A 17,521-nucleotide genomic window follows, 5' to 3' on the forward strand; every position below is an offset into this window, starting at 1 on the left:
CTAACGGAACTAAATAATTTTTTATGGAAAAAAAATAAAAAAAGAAAGGGTTTTGAGGTTGCTACTCTATCATTAATCTCAACCATTTCTATGGTTGCATTTTAACTTGCCTAATTTACATAAATGCTTTAATGAAAACATTATTTCATCAACCTTCTAATTTGGTGACACATTGAAAATGTTTGCACTAACATCCCAATATCCTAATATCGTCATACCACCTTTAAACAGGTAATTATTGGTGGGGACTGAGGGGTTTTATAGATTTCTTTTTTTTAAAAAGAACTATAGATCATTAAAAGTAAAAAAAAAAGTCCCTTTTTTTCTGCTTTATACACCCCAAGTTGCAATTGTTTACAGTATAATTTAAGGAATTCTAGGTTTTATTAGTGATAATTAAAGGGGAAAGCCCAAACGTGTTTGTTTAATGGTGCATATTTATAAAAATAATAATAATTGACTAATTTGAAAATATGAATTAAAATATTAGTTACTGATTAAAGTATACTTTATAATATTTTTGGATTTAGTAATATCATTGCATTAAATATGTAGGGAAAGGAAAGAACGATTCAATAGGTCAGTCTGATTGCACCCATAAATAAACTAACAAAGGGAGATCTCCATTTACATCATTAATTATTTCCACCCTTTTATATAAATTTTTTATTAATCTTTTTAAAATCACAGAAAGCACTAATTTTCTTTTACATTACATAAAAACAATCATCCTAGAAAATTTAAAAAGTTTCAATTTAACATTAACCAAGCTCACAAGTACAGCTTAGCAATATTAAAGAAAACATATTAATTAATTGAGCGGAAATGCGGGATATAATACGATAATAAAATAGAAATGCAGACAAAAAACGTAGGAGATATGGAGTTGTCAGAAAAAAGAGACAACCCGCAGAGATGTTGCGGTCCACGCCATGTGGCGTTGTTGATAGCAACCTTGTCTTTCAGATGCTGAGTTTCTAAATCCTCCGCTTACTCTACTCTCAACTTCTGTCGGCGACTGTTGCCATTTCCTTTATTATTATTATTTTGTTAAAATAAAATTTAATTTTGTATAACCATTTAAAAGTATTAAAAAAAGTTTTTTTCAAAAAAAATTAGGTTTGTTAAAGGTTTTTTTATTATAGGATTAGAAGTGTTTATGGATTGGGTCAGTTTTGGGCCCAATAAAAATTTTAGCCTGTTTGTTAGGCTTAGGTTTAGCCCAATTCAAAAAATAAGTCTAAAATTATGTTCAAACCTAACTTGAATAAAAATATAAAAATTTGAGCCCACCCATATTATTATTTTTATAATATAGCAAAAATATTAAAAAAATTAAAATAAATACTTCTTAACAAATTAAAAATAAATTAAAAAATATATATGTGTACTTAAATAATATTAAGATAAATGTAACTCAACAAAAAAATGTGAAAAATAGTAACAAAATTAACAATAAAATAATGATTATACAATATCCAAAGAATAATAACAAAATAATAATATAACTGTGAAATGGGGGCAAAATAGTAAAAAAAATAAGAAAATAATAAAAAAAAGTTAAAAAAAAATAATTTTTTTTTTCATAATTGGCCAGGCCGAGCCAGGTCATGAAAGCCTTACTCGAGGCCCAACCCGTTTTCTAAGCAGGCCTTTTTTTTGACCCAAGCCTATTTTTTGTGCCTATATTTTTACCCAAACCCTCCCATTTTTCGGGTAGGCCTTTGAGCCGGGCCTTGTAACTCGACTCATGGACAGGTCTATAGAGGACTATGAAGTGAACTTATTTTTATATCACATCATTGAATTTAATAAAAAAATTATTTTTTAATAATTTAATTTAAAATTTAAAAGACAAATAATATAAATTCTTAAAAGTAAAAGTAAACAAATTACATTTCAAATGTACCTTGGAGTATATTTTAACCTAGAAAAATATTACACACAAGAAGTAAATAAATATTAAAATCTATATCAAATTTTATATAAATAATATTTTAAGTAAGGTTTAATTGTGAGTTTAGCCCTTTACTTTATGAAACTTGATAAATTAGTTCATTTATTGGTAAATACATGAATTTAAACTATTGATTTTTGTTTTGCTGCATATAAGTTGTTGAATTGTTGATTTTTGGTATGCAATGTATATATGTTGTTAAACTAGTGATTTAATAAGTTCTAATAGTGTTATCCCGAACTAAAATAGACAAAGTTTCCAATTTTCTTAATGATAAAGATCAAATTTTAATAACTAGAATAAAAAAAAAAGATAGTATCTTCAATTTTTGTAAAATAAAAGATAAAAGAAACGTAATTCCTTTGGGGATTTGACTAAATGTTACAAGAAAACTCTACAAGTGACAAAAAAAAATGTTGAAATTCAATAAAACTATACAAGTACTCTCTAATGTTTTGATGGAGTAACAGCACACAATTTTATTGAATTAAAAGACAACGTTATCAAAAGTTTTTACAAATAAATGCAAGTAACTTCATTCTTTTTTATGGTTATATATATATTATTGCTTTTATACATTTTTCATAAACATGTGTGGAAAGAAATCTATGTCATTCAATACTTATCTTTGTACTCGGTTTTAGAAGATTGAGAAATCATTGCCTTTAATTTCACTCAAGTTACAACAACACCACATGCATTGCACATAGATGATGAAATGGAAATCAAACTTGTAAACAAAGGCATTTGAGATAATAAAGGACATTAAATTTCCTCCAACAAAGGGTCAACGCTCACCCGTGATTGCTTTTTTTCATTTTTCTTTTTTTTGGTGGTTGATATCCTTTGTTTCTCAATCTCTACTGAAGCACTTTTTTTTTTGTTTACTTTGTATCCTATTCTTAACAAGCAAAAGCATCGATTTGATATATTGCATATAGAGCTTCGATTACCCTCTCGAGGTCTTAAATCTCTCGTGATTGAAGGCCTACCAAGACACAGGACGTTGGTATACCTGGACGTGCTCGCCAAGTTAGCATTTTCCATCAGTAGATAAGCATTTTCCATCTGTGCTATTATAGTTGTTAAAAGATACAGATTATGTTATTACCATAAGAAATGAGACTCGAGTTCAAGTCTCTTTCTAATGGAGTTTTTCTATGATTTTCTCATGGTGATAGAGTGAGAAATCATGCCATATCTGCATCAAGGATTTGAGGGGGAAACACAAAATAATCTTTGAAGATAAAAATGTCTGCATATTGTGATACACGGAAAAGATAAAAGATTTCCATATCCAAATTGTTGAAAAAGAATGTATAATAATATATAATTTAGAAAATATTAGTGATATTGTGCTTAATTACTTTTGGATTTTATTGATTTTGACACTTTATTGATAATTTTCTATGTATATATAATATTATTTAGTCCGTTCGAAAACAAGACAAGTTATGGACTAAAATAAAGATTTTGTATGAAGGTTGAAATGAAGCACAATATTCTTTAAGAGTTCAATTAGGGACTAGACTTATATTGAGGGATAAAAAAAAGACCCAAAGTGTTATATTTTAGAGTTTATTAGATTTTAGGATATCATATGTATTATTATAATTATATTATATATATTATATACATATTGATTAAACACCATTTTAGTATCAAAATTGAGAAGGCCTTTGGATTTGGTGTTCTGTGCATACAGTTGGTACGATTCGTAATTGTCGTGTTTGGTCCACTGAAGAATAAATTAACTCGACCAATTGAGTAAGTGATTAGATCTGTTAAGAGAATTAACGATCAAGTTTGAACGACCCACGCAACTGAGGTTGTTGATTTGAGTCAGGTTCTTCTAGTTTGCAAAGTTGTAGAGGAATTAAATCGTGGAAGCTAATTTCAAGGTTATTCGCTTGGTAAGGGTTAGTTGTCGAGTTATTCTTGCAATTAATTTACATACAAAAGGGCTAGTGGTTTGAGGATCAGATTAACCAACCAAAGTTAGCTTTAGTCATTATGTATTGAACAGAAGCAAAAACCTTAGTAACAGTTAGACGATAGTAAAAAGTCATAGCAAATCCTATAACTACTTATACAAAAAAAAACAAGCGTAATATCTCCTAGACAATAGAATATGTTAACATGAGGAGGAACATATTTATTAGTTATATCATCTGCAATCGCCTAAATTTCAAGGCGCTCTTCATAGAAAGTTCGAAACTTATTAATATTTTCATTCAATTTTATTTGAAGACACAAAAGACTGAAAATTCGAAAGTTCTTTTTTGTAGTTGTAATTATAATGCCAAAAAATTAAGTCGGCACAGTCATCTTTATGTTGATCGTTACAGACCTCTTGAATCTTCTATTTACCTACTTATTCGTATCCAAAGCTTGAGCTTTCGTTATATCAGTTTACTCAATTTTAATTTTGTTTGTTTATTTATATTGCATTCAATTTATTTCTAGTATCTTTTTATTTAATTTCTAATTATTTAATTTATATTTAATCTCCCTTTATTTTTGTAGTTTCATATAAATTTTGTCATAAAAAATAATTAAAATTAATCAGTCTAGTCTATGTGAGATTTATCCTACTCACCAATCATTATGCTGCAAATTTAATTTAATTTCAGTTTAGGTGTAAGGAATTTATTTGTGGTCCTCCAATTAATAAATTAACTTCAGTTGTCTAGCATGCATCATCCAATTAATAAATTAACTTCAGTTGTCTAGCATGCATCATTGAATGGTCAAATGATAGTCTGATCACTTCTGGTTAAGAAACAGTTAGAATCTTTCACTTAAAAGCAAACTCAGCTGTACAATCTGCGAGTCAAGAATATATCCATGGAAAATGATAAAAGAATCAGCTAGCTAATGCAAAATCTTGGGTGAGGATCATATTACCAATTTAAGAAGATATGGGATACCTCATATGCTGACGCATTGAATCGAAAATTGTTTTTAAGTCTTTTGATTCTTTCCCCTCTTATAACATACTATAATTCTGCGATTTTGACAGCTTGATTTTTACATGTTTCACTCACTGGCATTTCCATGAATTAGAGGACACAAACATTGCTCGGAAGATTTTATTCTCTCAAGTGGGAAAAAATCTGTTAATTTTGCCCATACAGAGCAGATAGTGTGTGTGTTGGGAGTATGAGCCACGGTGTAGAAAATCCGAGTAATCCAACCAAACCAACGTCCTGCCTCAAAACTGAGGCCAGCTTGCCGGGGCATTGTTCCCATAACCCAAATCCTTTGCCTTGTCTTCATTAAACAGCTCTCCACTTTTCATGCTCATCCTTTCACTTCTCTAACCCCCATTACTTAATAAAATATTTTTTTTTTGAGTTAACTAAATAATTATTCATCATCCTCATCGTTTCCAACTAATAAAGATTAGTATAAAGGAGAAGCAAGAGAAATAGTCATTTGTTGTGTAAGGGTATTAAGTATATTCAATTATTAATCAATAAAAGCCTCAAAAACTACGTCCACTCGGACCATTCCCCTTTTTGTACAGAAAACTATGCTGCATCTTCCATGCAAATCCCTCAGTTTTTGAACCTGACCATGTTCACTTGCTTCCTACGTATTTCATTTAGCCTTTCTTGGATTTCGGAATTGTAATCGTATATATGTACTTTACCCTCAACCCACACGGCCTCAAGCTCTAGGTTGAGCTTTTTTTCCCCCCTAGCAAATCTAGTTAAAAAAAACACAATTTCGTATTAGCCATGGGTGAGTTTCAGTCCCACCAATTCAATCTTGGAGTTAAGGCCACCGCTGCTGAGAGAAAGGGTAATGGCTTCTCCACCAAGTGTGCCTCCTTGGTAAAACAGCAACGAGCTCGACTCTACATCATGCGCCGCTGTGCCACCATGCTCCTTTGCTGGTATATTCACGGAGATGACTAGCAAGCAGCAAAACCAGCCGTACCCTTCCACGCAAACCATGTTTTTTTCTCGATGACTTTGATCAATTAGGCTTTCATCAATCATGCTAAAATCCTGTTTGGTTCTATAGAGCTACAGTGTGGTGTATATGTCTACAAAATTTTCTCCTACATTTTTCCTTTTGTGTTTTTGACCTGGTTGGAGTAATCCCATTGGGTTTTGAGGAGAACAGGGGAAGCTTACTGCATAGCCGCACTCTTGATCTCGGCGGAGTTGGTAAACTGTATAAATGTATCAGAAAAGTTGCTTTGCTTGTTGTTATTAAGATTAAATGTAACTTTGTATTAGGCCCTTTTTAAAGATTACTTGTTTCTTTTTTTCCTTTTTCCTTCACTTACCCAGTCCTGGGTAATTGGAGAAGTGCTTTAGAAAGTAATAACAACCCTGTAGAAACAATGGAGGAAACTTCTTACAGCTGTAATGGTTGATTAGCTGTTTAATGTAGTTTATGTTTGAACTGTCATATTAATAACATGATCTGATAAATCTTATGTAAGAGTCTGTTTGATTGGACACCTTCGTCTGCATGTGGAATTTGAATGTTAGGAAACCAAGCATGAAGTTTCAGATTGAAAATTAAATATTTGGACTTTGCACAATTTGAGGACAATATGATCTTCAATCCTAGTAATTTTGCTAAGATTAAGGCATTGTTAACGCATCTTGTATCCTTTACAAATATATTAGTGAACAACTTGTGTCTCGAATGTTTGATTCGCCTGTCGGAAAATAAAGACATCAAGCAAGCTTAACAGTGAACGGTTTTCTTTGTTTTAATATATTAGAAATGTTATAATCAAGAAGGAAAAATACATGAGAATTTGGAATTTAGATTGCTTTATCAGTAAACAATATATAAAGACATAAGGAATTATATTACCGTTGTTTTTGTGGTCTCAATTATGCAATTTGCCATGAGACAATCTTCTTACAAAGGAGAAAAAAGGGAAAAAAGAAACAGGGTATTAATCAATTATATTTCCTCTAACAAGTAATTTACACCTTTCCAGACCCGCTTATAACAGGGATCGGTTGTATATTATTTCAAACTTCCAGGGCAGGCTTTGAAACCAGGTTTCAATGTTTTTTAGTGGCCAATTTAGCTCTCAATTCCTTTCTCAGAATTTTTCCCGACGGTGCCTTTGGAATGGCTTCAATGAAGAACACACGGCTTATTCTCTTGTAGTACACCACCTGCACCATCAACGCAGCACATATATGTCAGTCGCATTTTTCAGGACCACCAATCATCATCGGGTCAAATTGATCATTAGCAACAAGTTCAACTACTGATAAAATTATTATTACCTGTTTCGAAATATACTGTTTGATTTCATCCTCACTGATTTCTGATTTGCCTGATTTCACCACAAACGCAACAGGAACTTCGCCAACCGCCTCGTCTTTCATTCTGAAAATTGCAGGCATTTATTTATCTTAAGTAAGCCATTAAACCAAGAAACTACATATTATACGAATATGGATTAAATAATTTTTTATTATTATTTCACTTACCCGACCACAGCAGCATCGATGATATCAGGATGTGCAATGAGCATGGCTTCAAGCTCAGCAGGGGCAACCTGAAAGCCTTTGTATTTGATCAATTCCTTCAATCGGTCGACAATGAAGAGCTCATCGTCATCATCAATGTAACCGATGTCCCCCGTGTGTAACCAGCCATCTTTTTCAATGGTCCTAGCTGTGGCCTCAGGGTCGTTAAGGTACCCTGCATTCAATGTTCAGCAACAGGGTTCATAGTTTGTTTCCAAGCTTTCGAATTTCGTGTGATTTATTTATTTTTGACTGATTTACCTTTCATGATCTGATCTCCTCTAATAATGATCTCTCCGGCTTGATTTCTTGGCAGGGAAGAACCAGTGTCGGGATCAACAATTTTCATCTCTGCGTTCCTTACTACAGTCCCACAAGCCCCGGATTTTATTTCGAATGGTTCCTTGGCAAATCCTAAGCACATTGCTAGAACTGGTCCTGCCTCGGTCATACCGTACCCCTGCACCACGTTTTCAATATGTTAATAAAATCTGCTCCATAATGTCGACTCGTCACATTCGCATTCAATTGAGTAGGTGAAAATCCAAGGTGGTGGTTGCTGGCTGAAAAAAGCCGACGGTTCCAAACCGGACGGTAACAATGGGACAAAGGAGGCTGGCCAACCGCGGCCACAATCAAAGGGAAAATTCAAATGACGACTTGAACTGTAAAGTTGACTAGATGTGTTAGGCAAGAGGATTGGGTCAACGATGATTGTCTAAGAGATATATCCATTATCATGGAACACATGTTTAGAGTATTTTATTTGAACGAAGGGGTTGGTGAAGAAACCAAGGAATGATGAAATAGAAAACTTATGGGAGACCATCATTTATTTTTCTTTTTTGTTCTTTTTTTCAAGAAATTGTGGGGGAAGGGAGACATATTGATGAGTGTAACAAAGCTAACAAAGCTAAATGAAGGAAAAGCAAGCAGAAATTCATCCTAATTATTATATAAATGATATTGTCAGAACAAATATTTATTTGAAGTTATAATTAAATAATTAATTAACTATAATAATAGTACTATAATAAGGTCTGACAAAGAAAACGTGTCATTTCTTCTTTGGAAAAGAAGTAATACATTTATTATCTTACCCAACAAAAAATTTCCCAGAAAAGGAAAATTAATGAATGTTCTTCTATTTTTAACAAGAAAATTAAACCTGTGATTAATTAGTCAGGGAAGTTCATATTTAATTGGACAAAAGTATTTCTCTCTATCCCAATAAAAATGATACAGCTGACTTTTTATTATCAAAATTTGACTGCAATTATTGTAAATATTTTAATTAATTAATTTTTTTTTAAAAATATTTTTTTAAATTACTCCATTAATTTTAAAAAAAAATAAGAGATAAAAGTTAAAATTTTAATTTACCATTAAAAGTCAAAGAGTAGACGGAGGGAGAACAAATGGTTTGACTTTCGTACCTGCCCGAGTTTGGCACCAGGGAACTTGGCTCTTACAGCGTCCTCAAGCTCTTTACCCAAGGGTGCACCCCCGGACTTCACCATCCTTACGGAAGACAAGTCGTATTTATCAGTTTCCGATGACTTAGCAATGGTGAACATTATAGGCGGCACAATCGGAGCAATCGTCACTTTGTATTTCTGTATCAGCTCCAACGCCAACCCAATCTCGAACTTCTGCATGATCAAAATTGCAGCCCCAACACGTAGCCCGCAAAGCATGATTGAATTCAGGGCGTAAATATGGAACATGGGAAGAAGACATAAGATCACATCTTCGCTGTAGAAATACAAGTTCGGGTTTTCTCCGTCGACCTGTTGCGCCACGCTGGTGACCAAACCTTTGTGCGTTAACATCACCCCTTTGGGAAGCCCCGTCGTTCCCGACGAATAGGGCAGTCCTATGACATCCTCAGGGGCTATATCGACTTCGGGGAGATCGTTGTCGTCGGCTTGAGTCAACTCGGAGAAATGTAAACAGCCCTCTGGGGCTGAGTCAATGCACATGACCATGACATCGTTGTCTTGGGCGAATTTTTTTACTTTGTCAACGTAACTGGCTTGCGTGATAATAAGCCTCGCGTTGGAGCCTTTCGCATGCTTTGAAACTTCCGCCCGAGTGAAAAAAGGATTGGCAGCCGTGGCAATGGCGCCACGGAAGGAAGCGCCGAGGAACGACAAGACGAACTCCGGGGTGTTGGGTAACAAGAGCATGATCACTTGGCGTTGTTGGATGCCGAGCTTGTTGAGCCCAGAGGCAATTCTTCGAGCGGTGAGCTCAACTTCAGCGTAAGTATAAACTTTACCTGTGGTCCCATTAATCAAACAGGGCCTGGAGGCGACGTTCGCTATGTTCTGGAAACAATACGAATGTAAAGGGAGGTGGTTGGGGATATAAATATCAGGAAGCTTTGAACGATAAATGATTTCTTCTTGTTGCAATTCAGCTTGGGCTACCATTTTGGAGATTGAAATTGAGACGCAAAGAAAAAAAAATATACTAAAAACTTTAAAATTTTAGGCTTTGTATGTAAGTGGGGAAGCCTGAGAATAAATGATAGCTAGCGATATGGATATATAATCAGTTGAGTTGGTGAGGGGAGTTGGTAGAAGGGTAGAATGGAGATTTAAGAGGATGGGTTGATGGTTAAAGCAGGGAAGGGTGTGAAGAGGAAAATCACATATGGCGTTCGTTAATTGGAGAAGGGGTTGTGTATAGATATGCTGGAAATGACGTGGTTATACGATATGTATATAAAATACAAAAATAATTAAACCATGGAATAAAATTAATGATGTAATGTAAACGTAACATGTGAAGAATTTTATAGATAAAAATAAATATAACATGCACTACGAAGATGTATATTGGCAGAACAGAGGAAAAAGAGAGGGTTGGTGAAGGGTGGGTTTTGGGAGAAAATGGGGTCCATATTTTTGGGTTGTTAAAGATGGCAACTTGACTAAAGAGGTGGGGCCTTTACAAGGACGGTTTTTTACCTACCACGACCAGTGCCACCGTACGTCGGAGAAATTTGCCAGACCATTTCCCCTCTTCACCTACCGCAACCGTGATTCCCGCCGGAAAGCCTTTATTATCAATTACTTAAATCCCGTCTAGTTGATTTGTTTTGGATGGTTTTTTTTGTTATTTTACGTCTTGATTCCGATTCATTTCTTTTTAATTTCTTATAATTTAAAAAATAGTTAGAAAACAAAGGATAAAGCATTAATAAAATTTAACCTTAATTTATTGAATTAGATTAAGTTAACCTTTATTTTTATTTGAAAAAAAAAGTGTATTAGCTTATATCTAGATGAAAATTAAATTTATTCGAGATATTTTCTTTGGAAGATTTTAGAATATATGTAAAATAAAGAAATAGGAAATTCTAGAAGATTAGATATTATACACGAACATTCTAATTATTAAATTTTTATGAAATTAATTTTAAAGATGTTGACATATGTCAACAATCTAATTGTCACTAAATTCTATAAATAAGGATGGGAGCTTTCATTCATGTGATGATGAAAAAAAAGAGAAGTGTGTGTCGTATTATAATTGTATTGTGTATTAATAAAAATGTTTCATTCTCTTATAATTGTAAGTCTCGTTAAGCCTTAAGTTTTTAAACACTTAGTGCATTTGGGTTAGTTTTTATATATGGTTGGCTTTGCTGCCTGAATGATATATGGTAGGCTTTGCCGCCTCAGTATTACAGTGCATTAAGAGGTTAGAAAGTAAAAAGTTAACCGATTTCAGAGAGTTAGTGTAATATTAGTCGTAAATCCTAGGTCCTCTGTAGTGGGTGTATTACACTCATCGAGTTTCCAATAGCTTACTGATTATTGGTTTACGCGTAAATCATAAACATAACATACAAGATGCATTGATATATATTTGATAGGAAACGAACTAGAAACCTGAAAAATGAAAGAAAAATAAGGGAAGAAGAAGAAGAGAGCAAGCAGAGAGAGAGAGAGAGCTATAGCAGTTACTGTATATTCTTCGTATCATTTCTATTCCTTTACATGCATAGATACATAGAAAATCATAATAGCAAAATAACAAAAAGAACAACAAACTATACAATAAACTGTACAATACGATTGCCATGCAGAAAACGAACCGTTTTATTAATTGGATGTGCACCGTTTTGATTAATTCTCTTCGACACAATTGTCTCAGCTTAATTGGTTCATGATTTGGTCCATAACAATATTTAATATAGTGCTAATAATCTTTTTACTTAAAAAAGCAAATTTAAATTTTGAGAAAGATATTTGTTTAATAAAATTTTAACCTATAAATCATGTCAAATGCCTAAAATGTTTTTGGACGGTGCCATTTTCTCATACCCAAACATTCAATTCTAGAAAGGACAAATATTTGAGAATCTAATTAGTGGGTTAGATTTGAGACTAAATCACATGTTCTTCAATTATGAATAAATCAAAATTGGACGGAGGATTTAATAAAAATATTAGACATTAAAAATAGATTTAAATAATAAAATAGGTTTATTTAAAAATTAAATGTATAATAGTATAATTTAAATATAGAAATAAGTCTATGTTTAAATTTTGAATAAAAACATTCTTTTCTATTTGTCATCAAGTACAGAATTTTTTTTTATTAAATATGAATTAAAAATAATTTATTTTTTGTAAAATAATATAAACAAATTTAAAATGGATTTAAGTTTATCATCTATAAATATACGCAGAATTGAATTTGAGAAGAAAACAAAAAAAGGAGTACATTAAAAAAAAAACTATTTAAAAAAAAAAGAAGAAAAAACACCATAAAAGAAGCCCAACTGGAATCTAGTGCAGTATGACCCTACCTGACCCCGGTAAATCAAAGCAGTTGTGGTTTAGAATTCTCCGGGATGAGGAAAATTAGGTGGACTTGTAAATTTCGATTTTATTTAATTTGGTCGTTCGACTTTAGTATATTTATTGACACTTTTGAATTTTCTTTTAAAATAAATTGATCTTTAGTTCAACATAAAAATATTTTTCAAATTTTAGTTTTTAGAATTTTAATATCAGTTTACTCTAATTTAATTATGTGAGTGATTAATACAGTTGTACAGGTGTAAAAAATTATGGAATTGTAGGTGGACCTATCAGGTTTGACGGTCAGGAATGGAGGACTATTCTAAGTGCGTTCCCCTGTCAACAAATGTATGCTGATGCTCTCTCTGTTACACCCACCAAGTTTCCTCGCTTTTCGCTAATCAAATAAATAAATAAATATTGATGTAATTAAGACAAAAGTATCTCTTTTTTCTTTTTTAAGAAATCGGCATCATTAACCTTTTCATCTCATTTTTTTTATATTTTAAGTTTTAAAATTGAGTCAGTTTTGATATTTATTTTAAAAAATTTTATAGATACATAAAAGAATAAATAGTATTTTTGTAACTTTTATCATATTTACAAAGGCATATGTCATTCAAGCTAAACCTATGTACTAATCAAAATTTTAAATTACACTATCAAAATATTAAATAACTTCCTCTTCTTCTTTTTTTTCGCAAGTACTATGTTAAATAGTAAAATAAAACAATTAATTGTCCATCATACTTCCACATATGCCTGCTCTTGTCCCGCCCCAGATTCAAATGTTTACTCAAAAAATGGAGGGTTTAAGTAAAAATATAAACTCTAGAATTAGGTTTGGATTAAAAATAAGATTTGTTTGAAAAACGAGCTGAGCCTCGGATAAGACTTTTTCAGTAGGGCTTAGCCTGAATATGTAAAAAAATGATGTTTTTTACTCTCTCTTTTTTTTGCTATTTTCTTTTTTTTTTCACTATTTTACTACCATTTTGTTATTATGTTGCTACTATTTTGTTGTTATTTTATAACTCTTACTTTATTGTTAATTTTGTTACTATTTTAGAGGTATTTGCTTGTTAATTAGTTGTATCTATCTTAGTGTTATTTAAGTATACATATTTTCTTAAATTTATTTTCAATTTGTTGAGAAACATTTATTTAAATGTTTTTAGTATTTTTGATGTATTTTATTTTTAAAAAGAATTATATAAAAATAATGTAAAAAATTTAATACGGCTTGGGTCAAGATCAGGTTTTAACATTTTTATCTAGACTAAACTTGGGCAAAATTTTAGGCCCATTTTTCGAGCTAGACTGGGCATAACAAATGAACCTAAAATTTTGGTTGCACCCGACCCGACCCGACCTGACCCACGAGCACCTCTACTTCTCACATATGCTAATTTCCATGGCCTGCATTTATATATATATTCGCTTATATTCCTTTGAGTTTTGCGTGACATATTCTAACTCAAATTATTCAGAGCTCTTTTGATATCAAATTATATTATACACTACACTAATTTTTTTCTCGTGAGTTTTGTAGGTTGTATTTTATCATTCGTGACATTTTTTCGTGAATCATATTTGTAATGACCCGAATTTTAACGTTACAGAAAAAGTATATTTTCGGGTCTCCGTTTCTGAAAAATGGATTCGTAAATATTTATTAAAAATATTTACGAAGTAAAATGAGTGGTTAATTAGAGTTTAATTAAGTGAATTTAATTTAATTAAGAGTAATTAAGTAAAAGGACCAAATTGAATAAAGTGTGAAAGTTGAATTATAGATTAAAAAATAAAAAGGACTAAAAGGGCAATTATACAAAAAGTATAAATTGAGGCGGTTTATCGTGAAGAAAATGTAAGATTTTTTTATGTTTAGTATATTATTATATTATTATATTATTATATAATAAAGATACTTTATGTTTTAATTATATTATATTATATTATATTATATTATATTATATTATATATATAAACTAAAGAAGCAAATGAAAGGAAATAGAAACAGAAACAGAATGGAACAAAACAGAGAGCAGGAGGTTTGAAGCTTTAAGCTTTAATAGGTAAGTCAATCAAGCCATTTTTACTTAATTTTGATGTTTTAGAAGTTTTAGAACAAAGTTTTGATGAAATTAAGTTGATATTTTGATAGTTATTAGATTTATAGATATTGTCCATGTTAAATAAAATGATGAATTAAGGGCTAAATTGATAGAAATTCAAGTTAAAAATGATACAAGGATTGAATTGTAAAGTGATTCATAAGTTTTATGCTTTAAGGACTAAATTGAAAGAATTTCAAAATTATGGTTTTATGATGAAAAATAGATAATTATGTCTAAGTTTGGTTAAAAATTGAGTAGAAATAAAGTATGAATTAAGATAGAAAAGTAAGTGAATTTAGTTAGAATTAAATTGAAATTAAAGTAAATCAACATTTTGTACTAAGACTATTTTGGACAGCAGCAGTAGTCTAAGTTTGAAAAATCACCAAAAATTTTATAAATTGAATTAGAGAATGAGTAAAATATGGAATTAAATATTATTGAGTCTAGTTTCTTATAGAAGAAACAATATAAGCAATTGAATTATAAATTATGAGATATAATAAATTTTGTGAGACGAGGTCAGAATGAGTTTGGGTTCCCCTGTTCTGACTTTGGAAAATCACCAAAAATTGAATAAAAATAATTAGAGGCTTAAAGTTATATGTTTAGAATCCCTAATAAGTCTATTTTCAGGAGAAATCAACGGGAATATTATCCGAGTTCTGTACTGTGAGATGATTAATTTTTAGTGAAGAAGGGACGAAACTGTCAGACAGCAGAATAGGGGTGAATTTAAAGAATAAACTGTACTTAATGGCTAAACCAAAAATTCTGAAATTTTTTTTGTAAGAAGATTTGTGAGTCTAGTTTCAGGAAAAATTAGCAGATCTTAATTTAGAATTCTGTAACTCAAGATATGAATTAGTAATGTATTAATGATTATGAATTATATTAATTTCGTAGTCAATGTGGTACCGGAAATATCGGCTAAGAAAGGACAAGACAAAGTCAACGGGAGTTAGCTCGAAAATTACGGTTTGTATTTCTATAATCCGAACTTAGTTATTATTTGTTATATTTATATACATATGGCAATTGTTAGTGTTAGAATTATGATGTTTTACAATTGAAATGGATTGATTTTGGTATGCGATGAATTTATTGAATTTATATTGATTGAAATTATTTTGATTGAATTTATATTGATTGAATTATATAATATATATGACTTATGTAAAAATTTGAATATTGAATGAATGTTATATTGAAAAATATATTGATTGGAAATATGAGGAAATTGATATGAATATATGAGATTGTGATATTTGAATATTTGGTATTGAAAAGTAAATTGAATTGTATTGAATTATGAATTAATGTGCATAATTGAAATATATTTGTTGAATTGAACGAAATTGTATGAATTGTGAAAATGGGTAAATATGTGTAATTATCGGAATGAGATATTGATGAAAGAATTATTAAATTGAGAAAGTGAATGAAATACCCTATTAACTAGTCGGGCTGAGTCGGATATAATTGGCATGCCATAGGATCTGGAAGTGTACGGGATTTGCCGGCTTTATCGATCAGGCACTTTATGCGTCGTATTTCAGGCACCTCGTGTGTCGTATCAGGCACCTCGTGTGTCTTTTTAGGCACTTTATGTGTCGTATACTGATCAGGTACTATGTACCGTTTTAGGCACAATGTGCCGTACTGGTGTGTTTGGGTTGGAATCCGTGTATCCGTCAAAGTTCGGGTTTGTTAATAGGGGTAAATAAGTGAAAGATAAATCGAATAAATTTGATTGATCAAGCTATTGAAATGAAACGAGAAATTGAATTGAGAATTGAAAATTTAGATATGAAATTGAAAATATGAACCAAAGGTTCATGAAATGATTGGAGTTCGAATTGATGATATATGATGCCACTTGATGAATTGAAATGTGATTTGAGATATATGAATCGTATGTATATACTGAAAGCTATCAGGGATAGTAAGTTGATATGATATAAATGAAATTGACTGTTATTGAAATGAATTAAAATGGAATATGATTGATAAGTGTATAGTTAAATATAGTTTAATGATATTGAATTGTGAGTAAATTAAGGAAAGCTATACCGAGTAGTAAGTGAAAGAATAGAGTAAATAATAATGGATTTAGTTAAGAATTGAACAATTATGTTATTATGTTTATTATATGATTTGTATAAAATTTATATGGTAAGTAGTTGAAATTTATCTATGAATAAATAATTGAATAATTGTAATTGTTATTATGATATTAAGTATTTGTTATATTATTAATTGTTCGGATTATAGAAATACTACTGAGTATACCATACTCAGCGTACGGTTTGTTTCCATGCGCAGGTTAAGTAAAGATAGTACGTTGAATCAGCATCCCAAGACGATCCCGAATTCATTAAGGTAAAGTATGTTGAGTATTGATAATGGCATGTACCTAGGATGTTTAATGAGAGTCATTTAGGTTGTAAAAGTATTGATGAAATGAGTAAATTATGGTTGGCAATGGTATGTAGTATGAATTTTGAAATTTACTAAAAATTCTTAGTGATTCTAAATTAGTCCCGAATTGAATTTATTGTTCATATTGGACCGCGAGGGCCCATTAAAGGGACGACATCTTAAAACTAGGATGTGTGTGAATATTTATTTTAATTAATGATCGAAATTGGACTGTATTGACAGGTAATGTCTCGTAACCCTGTTCCAGTGACGGTATAGGGTTAGGGGACGTTACAATATACATCTCTTGATAAAGGCGGTGGATAAAATCCTAACACAAAAATAATACTTTAATATTGTTGGAAGGTTTAACTAGCTATCTGACGAACAAAACTTCTAATATTTTTCCTAAAATAGTTAACTAGCGAAATAAATAATTAAGAATTTGTTTTATTATTTATTATAATATTAATTTATGGGTAGATTACATCCGATGTTTTTAAGCTAGTAATAAATTTACATTTTGGTAACTCAACTTTAAAAAGTTACAAAATGATCATTGAACTATTCGAACATTTTCATGTAAGTCACTGGACTCTTAATTTTTTTTTAAAAGTTCGGCTAGTGTGCTCCAAGAGACAATTCAACGATCAGTACAATGGATCAATATCCATCGTTGAGCAAAAG

The 17,521-nt window shown here is 31.1% G+C and overlaps 1 protein-coding gene across 1 annotated transcript; it reads right to left on the reverse strand.

Moving 5' to 3' along the window:
* Window positions 1-6,775: 6,775 nt before the first annotated feature.
* LOC107958337 (4-coumarate--CoA ligase 2) lies at window positions 6,776-10,000 on the reverse strand. The gene is made up of 5 exons (XM_016894081.2): window positions 8,910-10,000; window positions 7,735-7,933; window positions 7,435-7,648; window positions 7,228-7,330; window positions 6,776-7,113 (listed from the first exon to the last, which is right to left on the reverse strand). Exons 1-5 carry the CDS (start codon window positions 9,906-9,908, stop codon window positions 6,997-6,999), a joined length of 1,632 nt encoding a protein of 543 aa, XP_016749570.2. The 5' UTR covers window positions 9,909-10,000; the 3' UTR covers window positions 6,776-6,996.
* Window positions 10,001-17,521: the final 7,521 nt, after the last annotated feature.

This window comes from Gossypium hirsutum, chromosome A05 (assembly GCF_007990345.1).
Source record: "Gossypium hirsutum isolate 1008001.06 chromosome A05, Gossypium_hirsutum_v2.1, whole genome shotgun sequence".
NCBI lineage: Eukaryota > Viridiplantae > Streptophyta > Magnoliopsida > Malvales > Malvaceae > Gossypium > Gossypium hirsutum.